At 45.6% G+C, this 13302-nt stretch overlaps 1 protein-coding gene across 3 annotated transcripts in view; it reads right to left on the bottom strand.

Moving 5' to 3' along the window:
* Positions 1–13302, bottom strand: part of BAZ2A (bromodomain adjacent to zinc finger domain 2A) — a 38927-nt gene that overhangs the window by 9572 nt on the left and 16053 nt on the right. For 2 of the 3 annotated variants that reach the window (XM_036252698.1, XM_036252699.1), the window contains 12 exons: positions 11508–11645; positions 9094–9687; positions 7515–7700; positions 6700–6918; positions 5743–6222; positions 5535–5595; positions 4385–4493; positions 4128–4229; positions 3513–3723; positions 1390–1490; positions 804–869; positions 122–349 (listed from right to left, as the gene is read on the bottom strand). In XM_036252698.1, coding sequence (XP_036108591.1) covers positions 122–349; positions 804–869; positions 1390–1490; positions 3513–3723; positions 4128–4229; positions 4385–4493; positions 5535–5595; positions 5743–6222; positions 6700–6918; positions 7515–7700; positions 9094–9687; positions 11508–11643 — 2493 coding nt within the window. In that variant the 5' untranslated portion in view covers positions 11644–11645. Of the gene's footprint in view, positions 1–121; positions 350–803; positions 870–1389; positions 1491–3512; positions 3724–4127; positions 4230–4384; positions 4494–5534; positions 5596–5742; positions 6223–6699; positions 6919–7514; positions 7701–9093; positions 9688–11507; positions 12634–13302 lie in introns of those variants that run through there. The other variant, XM_036252700.1, reaches the window with a different exon arrangement.

The following is a 13302-nucleotide window of genomic DNA, read 5'->3' as shown; positions in this document are numbered from 1 at the left end:
AGGGGGTTCTGTCAAACAGACTGAAAGACAACATTGGATATCTAGGAGGTCCTTCCTTTAATCAAAGTGTCTTCATAACTGCCCCTCCACGACCTAGGACCTGTTATTCTCTCCTCAGTACCTGGTGGTCAGTCAGACACATATCCTCTGTGGGCTTCTTCATCTCCTCCAAGATCATCTGCTGCCTCTGCCGCTCCTCCAAGCACCTCTGTGTCACCAGTGTTTTATCTGCTTTACTGGCTGGCTTAGCTTTGGCCACCTCGTCCTTTTCCTTCATTTTTACCTTCTCCTTCTTCTCCCTCTTGCCTTTTTCCTTCAGTTTTTCCTGCTTTGTCTTTACCTTCTCAGCCTACCAACGCGAGAAAGGAATCAAGAGTGCCATAAAGATTCCAGTAACCACCATTCCTTGTTCCCCATCCTCCCACCCCAGAGCCCAGAAATGTTAACTATAAAAAAAGACCAACTTGCCCTAGCCAGTTTGGCTCAGTGGTTCAAGCGTCAACCCTCGGACCAAAGGGTTGAGGGTTCGATTACTCATCAAAGACATGTACCTTGGTTGCAGGTTCGATCCCCGGCCATGGTGAGGGTTGTGCAGGAGGCAGCCAACTGATGTGTCTCTCTCACATCCATATTTTTTTTCTACCTCTCTCTCCCCCTCCCTTCTTCCCACTCTTTCTAAAACTCCACGGCAAAATATTATTGGGTGAGGATTTAAAAAAAAAAAAAAAAAAAGACCAGCTCACAAATGTCTTGCAAAATCAATTTGGTGATTTCACAGTTATACTTGTGTGTATAGCACCTACCTTGGATTTCTTCTTAGCTTCCTTCTGTTTTAAGCTCTTGGTCTCTTGTTTCCGCTTGTTTCTGGCCTGTAACCATAAGGGAAGTCATTTCTCCTCAAATTCTGAAAGCATCTCTGCTTGGGCCCGGCCGGTGTGGTTCAGTGGTTGAGCTTCAACCCATGCACCAAGAGGTCGCCGGTTCAAGTCCAGGTCAGGGCACATGCCCAGGTTGTGGGCCAGATCCCCAGTGGGGGGCATACAGGAGGCAGCCAACTGATGTTCTCTCTCATTGATGTTTCTATCTCTCTCTATCTATCCTTTCCTCTCTCTCTAAAATCAATAAAGAAAAGAAAAAAAGACAAGGGTTCTGGGGAGCAGAGGTGAGAGATGGGATAAGAGGTTAGCAATCGGTCATTTCTCTCACCCTGGAGATGCCCATATTATTACCGAACAAGCCCAATTCTATACATCAAGCTAAAAAAAAAAAATTCCAAGAAATCAAGGTATGCTTGATAAAAGGAGGATGGCAGATGTTGGAAAAGGAGAAAAAAGAGCTGGTTGTTAATAAGAATTATTAACCCGCTGTGTTACCTCTGATGTCCCTCACCTGCCCTTGGGTAGTAGTCTGACACTCTCCACGTTGCACCTTCTGCTTCATCTTCTTCTTGATTTTACTCATCTTTGCTTTATCCTCCTCATTCAGTGTTTCTGCGAGGACAGAAATAAAAAGAGTGAGGCGAGCAGACCGATCTCTGGCAGGCATCCAGAGCAATACATGCTTTCATAAAGTTGGCTTCCCAAGCAACTCCCTGGAGAATCCAGAAGTAGTTGTTGTTTTAAGATTTATTTATTTCTAAAAACCTTTAAAAAGGTTTTAAAATTGATTTTTAGAGAAAGGGGGAGAGAGAGAGAAAAACATCAATGAGAGCAAAACATGGATCGGCTGCCTCCTGCACATCCCTACCAGGGATCAAGCCAGCAACCCGGGCATGGACCCTGACCAGGAATTGAACTACCAACCTTTCCATGCTCCCACCAACTGAGCCACACTGGCCAGGGCTTTTTTTTTAAGTATACAAAATAAAATATTAGGGGTGGGGTGGCGGGGAATGAAGGAGAGGCATATGCTTTGGAAGTAGAACAAAGACTTCAAATGGTATCTCCGACCCAGAGGCACCAGCCCCTGGAACAGACTGCATTGCTTTAGAAGGGGTCCTAGAGGCCACGATGGGCAGAGTAGCTTCAAAGCCTATCCATCTCTCAGGCTATCTGACAAGGGCAGCAACCTACTGACTGATTTCAGAGCATAGAAAAGAGACAAAACCAAACTGCCAGGAAAAGAGGATGGTCTCGACTTGGAAGCACTGATTATCCAAGAATGTGTGAGAAAGAAAGGGCCCAAGTAACGGACATCTCAGTGGAATCAGTTCCACCCTGTCAGAGCAGTTGCTTCTTCTCAGTTCCTAACATCTTGTTCCAAGGAAAGATCTGAGTTTCTTCCCCTTTGGAAAACTGAATAACGAAGTGTGATTCTGAAAACAACAAAGTGTTTTAGAATTGTTTTTGATATGATAGTATCTATTCTATTCTGGCATAGAAACACTACCACATCTATACAACAATCCTCTAAATTAGACAGATATTATCTGCAGATGAACCACTATAGGCTTCTATTAAAATATAAGTGATGCCCTGGCCTGTTTGGTTCAGCGGTTGGAGCATCGGCCTGCGAACCAGAGAGTCCCAAGTTTGGTACACTAGGGGCATGTACCAAAAAATTAAATAAAATTTAAGTGACTTGCCCTGGCCAGTTTTCTCAGTGGTTAGAGCATCGGCCTGTAAATCAATGAGTCGCGGGTTTGATTCCAGTCAAGGGCATGTACCTCGGTTGTGGTTCGTCCCTATCCCTGGTAGGGGTTGTGTGGAAGGCAACCAGTCGATATGTCCCTCTCATGTCAATGTTTCTCTCTCTCTCCCTCCCACTCTATCTGAAGATACACACCCTAACCAGTTTGGCTCAGTGGCAGCTATTTTCAACTGGTATGTTGCAAGAATTTTTTATTTTATTTATTTATTTTTTATCCTCACCCGAGGACACTTTTCCATTTTTTGTTCAGGTAGAGTGGGAGGGAGAGAGAGGAACAGAGAGAGAGAGAAACATCGATGTGAAAGAAACACATCGAGTGGCTGCCACCCTCACGACCAACCAGGGCCGGGGACAAACTGCAACCGAGGTACGTGCCCTTAGCGGGAACCGAACCCGGGTCTCTCCGGACCGCAGGCCGACGCTCTAACCGCTGAGCCACACCGGCCAGGGCTGTTGCAAGAATTTTTAAAACATGCAATACCTATTTAATCAGGGGCACTGACCTCTTTTCCTTTAGATTGTCAAATTAAAAAATGACCATAGCCAACACAACAAGAGCTGTTTAATGAGAATGAATCAAAATTATACCTTTTTTTGGGTCAGATTGGCAAAAAATGTATTTTTTGGTGTGTCGCAGAATTTTAGTAATTAGTTAGCGTGTGCCAAGAGATGAAAAAAGTTGAAAATCGCTGCCATAGAGAATACAGTCAATGATATTGTGATGTCTATGTATAATGCCACATGGGTACTAGAATTATTGGGAGAATCACTTCATAAATTATATAACTGTCTAACTACGCCGTACTAATATAAAGTAATATTGAATGTCAACTGTAATTGGAAAAAAAAATGCCCCACTGTACCTTGGGCCTCCAGTTTCCTTAGGAGGCGGTTGTCTGTCTTATTCAACAGCTCAGTGATTTTGACCTTGGGTGGCCTTCCTCGGCCCCGTTTCACCTTGGGAACTTCCTTGATCTTGGCCTTCTCAGTGTTTCGAGGTCGGCCCCGTTTCCCAGTAATTGCCTGAATCCTGGATGGGATCTCCTCTGCTGACAGCTGTATCCACCGCAAGCCCTAAGATAATGAGGAAGACTGTTACAATGGGAGGGAGTCAGCGCAAGTCACCTCACCCTGTGAACCATTCAATGCCCCAGAACCTCTAAACCCCACAAAAAGGAAGCTGCAGCTGGTTTGACTCAGTGGTTAGTGTCAGCCTGTGGACCAAAGGGTCGCAGGTTTGATTCCAGGTCAAGAGCACATACTGGGGTTGCAGATTCAATCCCTAGCCCCATATGAGTCCTGCAGGAGGCAACCAATGTTTCTCTCTCCCTCTCCCTCCCTCCCTTTCACTCTACCTAAAAATCAGTGAAAAAATATTCTCGGATGAGGATTAACAAAAAAAAAAAAAAGAAGAAACCTGCAGCCTATCCACCAATCCTTTCTCAGAGACAAAAGTGTATTAACCCTTGGGTCTGTACCTCTGGTGTGTCTCTCTCTTCAAAAAAATCTCCAACAGGCATTCGGGGACTGAAGCTGAAGTGCTCACGGCGAACACTGTGTACCACATTGCGGTTCAGGTACTAAAAGGAACAGATAAAATAGCATTCATGAAGTCATAGCCCTACCAAACTTTTTGACCAGCAATAGCACAAGAACAGACAATGCCAGCCTATTACTACTGGACCCAAGAAAGAAATCTATACTTCGCTTAAAAAGCCCATGAAATCTACATTACCTTGATCACTTCCGGGAACTGTTTCATCCTCTTCCCACAGGGGCCGTAATACCAGGTCTCCCCCTGCCATCGGTGGCTGCCCTTCTTGATGCGTACCTCTCTCCGCCACCTGCCAGAGAAACACACGGGCCCTGCCGCCAGGTCACACCCCTACCCACTCTCAAACCACCCAGGATCAAAGCCCACAGGGAAGATGACCCTACCCACTTCTCTCTCACTAGAACTGTATGTAGATGCAAACACAGCATGAGACACAAGCTTGGCTAGACAGCAGGTCTGAGCTCCACAAACCCCACAGGGCCTCAGGGAAAAGCAAAACTGCACAAGCCCAGAAAGGCCTCCACCCCTCCCTTTACAAAGTCAGTGATACGAGCAGCCAGAAACCCCCATCACCGATGCCATTCAGGGCAATTACTGGATTTCCAATAAAGAAGATGAAGACCTAAGGGAATAAAGGCAGAAATGAAGAGGGTGGCGAGGCAAGAAGAAGAGTAAACTCACTGCCGACTCCATAAAATGACTCCGCAGGCCAGGGTTTAGTAAAGAACTCTGTGTTCTGAGCAACAGATTATCCTAAGACTAAGCCTTATCTTTCTCTCAAAACTTGAAGCAGAACTCAGACTTGGTGACCACAAGTAACCTAGAGGGGCAGGGGTGGAGAAGATCTGGAAGGCATTGATTCTTACAAGTCCCTTGGTGTCAGAGGCTTGTTCATTTTGGTCACATACTATTCCTGCCTTTACCTCTCTGAACAGCATTAAAAAAAAAAATCCCAACTCATTGGGACTAAGCCACTCCTCATTCACTGCTAGCCATTTCCTAAACATATAGAACAAGTCAGCTATTTGGATATCTGAGCCTTGGGGTCACCATCTGGATTTGGACATGGCAATAGCTGTAGCCCTCTAAGAAAAAACTGAGGGGCCACAAGATGAGGAAAGAATAGGTGATGGGAGGCGGATTCTGAAAGAGGAAGAAGGAAAGCCTAGAAATCTCATGAGAAACATTCTCATTGCAGATAACTGTCCTTTAATCCACTCTTGTCTAGTCCATTCCTCCCCATCTCAGATGAGGAGTTCCCTTCCCTTCTTTCTAGAGTCATTTATTAAGTCTGTCAAGGTCAATGCATGTAGCAAACCAGAGCATTTACCCATGTTGAAGGGGAAGACGAACTTCTTCTGGGGTAGCAATTCGTCTCCTTAGGACATCACCTTGGGAGAAAAATAAGAAACACCCAAATTAAGAATTCAGCATAATAATGAAACAATAGGCCATCAGGGAAGGGCTAAATAAATACCACATGCAACAGAAACTTCTCCTGGAACCAGCTGGGGATGGAACAGAATCTAGAGACTCACCACCACCAGTAGTAGTAACTCCCTCTCCAGTAATCTCTTCCAGGTCAACAGTGGTTTTAGGGAAGCTGATGATATCCTTATTTGCTGGGGAGGCTGGTGGGAAGACAGCTGCAGGGGAAGCTGCAGTGGATGCTTTTGGGGAGGTCACCGGGGAGGCCGTCAAGGAAACTTCTAAGGAGACTGGCGGGAAGGCTGGTGAGGAATCTGGCGAGACTGTTGGGAAGGCTGCTGGGGAGATTTCCGGGGAGGCTGATGGAGAAACTGCCGGGGAGACTTCTGGAGAGGCTGTTGGACAAACTGCTAGTGAGATTGGTGGGGAGGCTGTTGGTGAGACTGCTGGTGAGGCTGCTGGATGTAGCTGAATAGTGGATGACTGGTCAGGGGCTGGCTGGGTCAGAGGTGGTGTGAAGTCTGAAGCCGCCTGGGTCTCCATTTCTTCCTGTTCTGCATCACTACCATTATTCAGGTCAAAGCTGTTATCTGGAATCCAAAGGGACAGGATGGGTATACAAAAAACAAAAAATGGTGTCATATAAAATAAGAGCCTCCTTAATCAAACCTGGACTAAGATAAACAGGGTTACTTCAAGGGCTTTCCCTAGAGTTGATAAAAGAGAATTAGCCTCTGGCTGTCCTCTCCAACCAGTCATGAAGGTTAAAGGGCAAAGCTGCTGCTGTCACTGTGTAAGGAAATACATTTTACCTGAAGCCAGTAAGGCCTCTGGCCTCCTTTTTCCTGCAAACTCCAAGTCTCACAAGTCCTTTTGGGCACAGGGCAGAAGTTAGAGTGGAGCAACCTGTGCCTTTTTAAGTCTCACCACACACTATCCCATATCCCCCTCAGCTCCCAGCAAGGTGCTTTCACAGACATCCCACCCCTAATGCCCTAACTATGCAATGTGTTCATTCACTTTTTCCCAGGTCAAGGACTTTCTTTGTCCTATGTCTTCTCACTCACCTTGTAGGACAGATTCCCCAAGGACAGGTGGAGAGGTGGGGCTGGCAAAGATAGACGCTGAAGTTTGACTGTCATCTGCCAGGAGACTGAAGGCAGTGGCATTATTGAGGGAAGGACAATCAAGGGCAGAGATCACAGGGCTGTCCTCAAGAGGCAGCTTATCCTCTGCATCCATCAGCTCCGTGTCATCTATACCATAGAGTCCTCCACTTACTGGCTCTTCAGGGGGCAGAAAAATCAGAAAGTAAGATTTAAGAAATACTTATCTGAATATATCTACTTCTAGTTTCCACAGAATGAAGGTTCTTTCTAACAATAAATTAGGGAAATTTTACAGTCCTCCCATGAAAGAATAAAGTCAACAGGCTATAGGGATCACATGAAGTGGAAATAAAGGGAAAAGCACTGGACCTATAATAACCACAGACCGATACAAAATTCTAGCATCCATCATAAAATAGGCCTTATCCTTCAGTGGGGTAAAAGGTAACTGTTCACTGGCAAATGTCTTCTTTCTACTTAGTAAGAACCCAAACAGCCCAACTGTGTGGTAATAAGTCCCTATCCAATGAATTATTAAAGCCCAGGGCTCTTGGCCAAAAGGAACACTGGGAGAGAACCTGGGAAATGAACCAATTCAGCTCAGAGTGCAATTGGCCCAGTCAGACCAGTGGCATGAGACTGTAGTCTGCCACAGGAATATCTGGAGGTCTCAATGCCTCAGAATCCTTCCTTGGTTTACTATATATTCCAGGTGGCAAAAGCTAGCTATCCTCTGCACGGTTAAGTTGAAGGGAGGCAACCTCAAAGCCTACCTGGTGCCAGGGTGTTAAAGGGCTCCAGAGAGACTTCACTGAGGATTGGAGTGTCTTCCAGTTGATCAGAAAGATGTGAAGGATCATCTAAGCAGCTCACTGTGGGGTCAGGGACCAAGACTGAGACTTCTTGGTGTAATGATTCCACAGAAGGGATGGAGCCATTATAGCCACACATTTTCAGTTCTAGAAAATACCAAGAAAGAGCAAAAATCAAAAATAGTGCCTTCACCTGGTTCCTTCAGCTATAGCAAGCAGGCAATCTTTGCTAGAGGGATGTTATTCTTTCAACATTTATAACTGCCAGTTCTATGTTGGATACCCTTTATGTCAAGATATTCTCGCCCTGGCCAGTTTGGCTCAGCAGTCAGAGCGTCGGCCTGCGGTCCAGAGACCCAGGTTCAGTTCCTGCTAAGAGCATGTACCTTGGTTGCAGTTTGTTCCTGGCCCTGGATGGGTCATGCGAGTGGCAACCACTCGGTGTGTCCCTTTCACGTCAATGTTTCTCTCTCTCTCTCCCTCCCTCCCACTATATCCACTCTATCTGAACAAAATGAGGATTAAAAAAAAAAAAAAAAGATATTATCAATGCCCAGCCAGTGTGGCTCAGTGGACTGAGCATCTTCCCATGGACTGAGAGGCCCAGGTTCAATTCTGGTCAGGGCACATGCTAGGGTTGCAGGCTTGATCCCCAGTGCAGGGTATGCAGGAGGGAGCCAATCAATGTTTCTCTCTTATATCAATGTTTCTCTCTCTCTCTCCCCCTTCCTTTCTAAAAAAAAAAAAACATCAAAGTATGAGCTAAGAATAATATCAAAGAGTAAAAGTAGAATAAATAACTTTCCAACCAGAACTAAAAGAAAAAAAGGTAATCCTCAGTAAGCAGAATATTTACTGAATACTGTTAAAATCCTGTAACAGGTATGGAGTCTGAGATAAGACTCCCATCATGTTTGCAGCTATTTCACCCATTCATGGTAACAGGTGGTAAAAAGAGAAAACATCCTGTGATTTTACAGGGTGGTCACTCTTGTTCTTAGACTCAATAGCAAACTAAGCATTTATCTATTTAGAAGGAAAAAGATGAGCAGGATAATCACATGTACCAATGCTAACAACAAAAAAAGAAAACTGAGCAGACAAGCAATGGTATGCTCTGCCTGCTTCCTTCCCTCTTTTAAGTGGCAGTCACTACTAAGGCTCAGGCCACTTTAGCAGCCAGTCTAGCCCTGCCACAGTCAAGTCAAATTGACCTCAATGCTCCCTGCTAATGCCCCAAACCCCTTCCTATATTTTGGAAGAAACCCTGATGCAGTGTCTGTTGGGGCTGTTTCAGGCTCGCCCACCTGCCCTTTCCAGGCCAGCAGCTCTGCATGAGCTTGAAATAATTTGTACTCCCACTCACGAGCTGGTGCTGCTGCCACAAAAACACCAGCCACTTGGCTTTGCTAATCACCAACATGCAAATCAGTCTCCACTGCAGAGAGCTGGAAAGACAAGTTTTCCTCACCTCAAAAAGCATTGCCCCCAAAGCCCCATTTTCCTTCTCCCAACCAAGCTCACAGGCTCACAGTTATACCTGGCTGTTCTTCTTCCAGCTCCAGGCTGCCTACCAAGCCAGTGCCATTCTCTGCCACAACTGAAGTCAGCTCCTTTTCTGCCTCCTCATCAGGATGGATACCACTCCCTACCTCTTGAGAAGGTGCAAAAGTCTGGATGCTGGAGCCCAACATGGGAGAAGTCTGTGGGGAGGTGAAAAAACTAGGGGGTCCATTGGGCATCACCTCAAAATTCTGGTCAGGAAAGGAATCGTACAGTTCCTGTGAGTCGAAGTTAAGCCCCATGGGACTCTGGGTACCGTTGGCCCAGAACTCTTGGCTCCCAGCCCGAAGGTTAGTGTTGTGACTTGGGGATGAAGATTGCCGGCTGCCCCCAAGAATGCCATTGAGTGGGTACTGTCCTCCCGAGAACTGGGAGAGAAGGGGTGGGTCCTTGAGGTTGCTGCCAGGATTGGCAGATGGGTACTGTGAGTAGTTCCAGAGACAGTCATAGGCCACGTTGGGGTGATGGAGGTGTGAGGTGCTGGAGGAGTGGGGAGCAGAGTTCAAAATCCCTGAAGTAGTAGTGTGAGATACAGTAGATAAGCCATTAACATTCACATCCCCATTCAAACCTGGCAGAAAAAGAGGGAAAAGGGTCAGTTACGGATATGTATGCAAGTAACTCTACCAACTCTACCAAAAGAACAGCACTGACTAGAAAAAGGGAAGGTGAACGGGAGGGGATTCCCCCTCTGCTATATTTATAGCTTTTTGGTCTCAAGGGAACACCCAACACAGATGCTCCTGTATATAAGCTTAGCAACTGCTGCTGAGGCTGCTGAGTAGGGGGCTGGGGAGCTCTCCTGGTCTACCACAGGACTGACCAGCAGAGAGCTGGTTGCTACTGATGCTCAGGGCTTTTTATTTTGTTTAAATGAAGCTATTTGCAGACTCTCTACAGTGACTTGCATTCTTTCCCATCCTCATTCCCTAGAGGAATTTTCCCCTGGAGTGGCATGACTGAATTCTCCTGGCCCCTCTTTTCTCCAGTGCCTGTTTGGCCCCACAGTAGAACCAGAAGGGATAGCCTCCACCTCACTGGCACATGCAGATCAAGCACTTTGTGCTGGGCTAAGAATAGAATTTGCAGTCACCACAGCAGCAAGATCTCAGCTCAGAAGGCTGGGATTGGCCCCTCCCCATAAGCACTGCAGAGTAATATTGGGGGGGGGGGTCTTCTCTGCATGACCAGTACAGCAGACTTCAGTCCTCAACACCAATGGAAACTTCTACACTAGAGGACAATAAAATAAAAGAAACCAAGATATAAGGAAGATGGGGGAAAGGGGTCAGTTCTCCAGTGAAATAAAGGAGCTTCTATCTACCTGCAACCCCCTTATGGAGGATAGGAGGGACAGGTGGGAAGTGTAAGCCTGTGGTAGTATTTTTCTGCTGTAAGGAAGGAAAGAAGCATTTGGGCTTCTCTCTGCTTCCAAGCATCAAGTACCTGAAACCCAGGCAAGATTAGAGAGGTACTTGGCAGAGCCATGGTACAGAGCAACTGGTAAGCCAAATCCAGGAAAAGACCTGATCCTGGCAATAACACACCTATCCGGAATTAGATGTTTCTCTCTGGGGAGCTAGGTAAGTAAGCTTTAAAACTCTCCCTGTCCCTACCTTCCATCCCCAAGGACAGGAGGTAGCACAACATATATCCTATTTTCTGTTGCACAAACTAAAAGGCAAACACATCTCAACCTTCACCCAACCCCTCCACTCCCCCTCCATCCTAGGGGTGGTTTCTCCAACATCTAAATACAGCTTTCTCAGCCCTGGCCTATTTGGCTAAGCAGTTAGAGCACTGATCCATGGACAGAAGGGTTGCAGGTTTGATTCTGGTCAAGGGCATGTACCTGGGTGGTAGGTTCGATCCCCAGCCCCAGTTGGGGTTGTATGGGAGGCAACCAATCAATGTGTCTCTCTCACATGATTTTTTCTCCTTCTCTCTCTTCTCCCTCCCTCTCACTAGCTCTAAAAATCAATAGTAAGGATGAACAAAAATAAATAAAAACAACTTATTAGAGGGTGGGCCCTTTATCTCTCTCATGGGTTAAACCTGATTATCAGAAGCCTTAGCCACCTGACCACTCTGGCAGTAGCGAAGGAACAGGGAAGAACAAGCTAAGATGAAAAAGCCAGCATGTTTTTCTAATCCCTTCCAACCTTAAGTCAAGACTAAAAGCATTGCTTCAATAACCCTCTAGAACTTGTTCTTAGAAGCTTGATTTCCCTCCAGCAGCTGAAGTTCTGAGGATTCCCTCCTTCCCTCTCCCTCTGGCACAGAGCTGTTGTGGGGTAGCTAGCCCAGAAGGGAGCCAAATCTTGTCCCATCAACCTGCTCTAAAGGAATGATGCCCACTCCCTCCCCAGGCCATGCGGCCCTCACACTCACTTTTCCCTTGCTGGGGGAAGTTCATGGGAGACCCGTTAGTGTAGAGGCCCTCCCCTGAGGAGGGAGAGGGTTTCAGTCCTGAGGCAGCAGGTGCAGGGGGAAGGCCAGTAAAGTTAAAATGGTCGTTGGCCTCCATTTCTGTAGGAGGGGAGAAAGAGGGGGAAAAAAAATACTGGCGGTTAAACAGAGTTATGTCACCCAGAATTTTCTAAAGGGAATGCCCCCTCCCCTCTATCCTACTTACCCCTTTCCTAAGTACTAGACGGAAGGTAGAGGTTAAAAAAAAAAAAAGGAGGAAGAAATACACTCCTAACCTGGGCAATGACCCTCTAGAAAGTCTTTTAAAGTCAGCCTTGTACAGATAAAAGATTTAGTGAGAAAAACCAAGACAGAAGCCTTCAGGAGTCTTCCCCTGTGTTAGCCCTACCCTCTTAACTTCCAGCCCAAGTTACACTTCTATGTTAGATATCAGCCCCATATTGTAACATTTAACATTCTTCATCCTTTTGTATTTTCCCTTCAAGGTAAGGTCAGTCCCACAGAAAGTTCTCAAAGCCATCTTTTTGATAAGAAACCACAGAAATTGGGGGTATTGGCTGAAAAGCATATTTGATATATATATCCTTTGTTTTGTTATTATACTCAAGATAAAACAATTTCCACGTTATCCTATCCATAGCCCTAGATAACACTGTTACCTTAGTAACAGGATTTGAAAAAGAGAATACATTTCAGGAAAGGTGACCATAATGGCAAAACTCAAATCATCCAGCAACACTTCTCATCTTTTTCCATGGGAAATACCATGTTCTCCAAGAATACAGCTCAGAAAAGTGTCCCAAGGAATTATTACTCTGTTATATCTACTATAGTTCATAATGTTCTGGTTTTGTGGCTTAAATGTAAAAGGCCATGAAGAGATTGCTGGACATTTATATTTGTGAAGTGCAGTGGCTCACTGAGAAGCAGTAGGGTTAAAAAAAAACCACTTTTCATTCTTTCCTGAATATGAGGTGATATACTAGTGAAGCCCTTGATCAGAATAAATTTTTCTTTGATAGAGCAAAGAGAAGAGGGAAGAAAGACAGGAAGCAAAAGCCAGAATTATTGGTAGTCTGACATGTCAACCAGACACTTATGATGTACCAGTAGTGCATACTAATTTGATATGTGAAGGACATGATCTGTCTTAATACTGAAAAAGTAGCTCCTTGAGTTACTATGTTTTTTAAAAGGGCAAAAGAATTCAGGTAGAAAGATTTATCAAATTCCCAAGATGAGGCAATAAGCTGCCCTAGGTGATGTTTTAAATAATATCTTTCTTAAAAAGAACCAGAAGAAGTGCTGGCCAGTGAGGTTCAGTGGTTGAGCATCAACCCATACACCAATAGTCGCCGGTTCGATTCCCAGTCTGGGCACATGCCCAAGTTGTGGGCCCAATCCCCAGTGGGGAGCATGCAGGAGGCGGCCAATCAATGTTCTCTCTCATTAATGTTTCCATCTCTCTCTCCCTCTAAAAATCAATGAAAACAAAAACAAAAACACAAAAACCAGAAGAGCCCTGGTCAGTGTGGCTCAGTGGTTACAGGTCAGCCTGTGCACTGAAGGGTCACAGGTTCAATTTTGTTAAGGGCACATACCTGGGTTGCAGGTCTCTGATCCCTGCGATCACCAGGGTGTGTGCGGGAGGCAACCAATCGATGTGTCTCTCTCACATCGATTTTTTTTCTCTTTTTCTCTTCCTCTTTCCCCCCTCCCTTCCACTCACTCTAAAAGTCAATGGAAAAAATATCCT

This window comes from Molossus molossus, unplaced genomic scaffold (genome assembly GCF_014108415.1).
Source record: "Molossus molossus isolate mMolMol1 unplaced genomic scaffold, mMolMol1.p scaffold_m16_p_10, whole genome shotgun sequence".
In the NCBI taxonomy this organism is placed as follows: Eukaryota; Metazoa; Chordata; class Mammalia; order Chiroptera; family Molossidae; genus Molossus; species Molossus molossus.
This window is presented reverse-complemented; position numbering and strand designations above follow the sequence as displayed.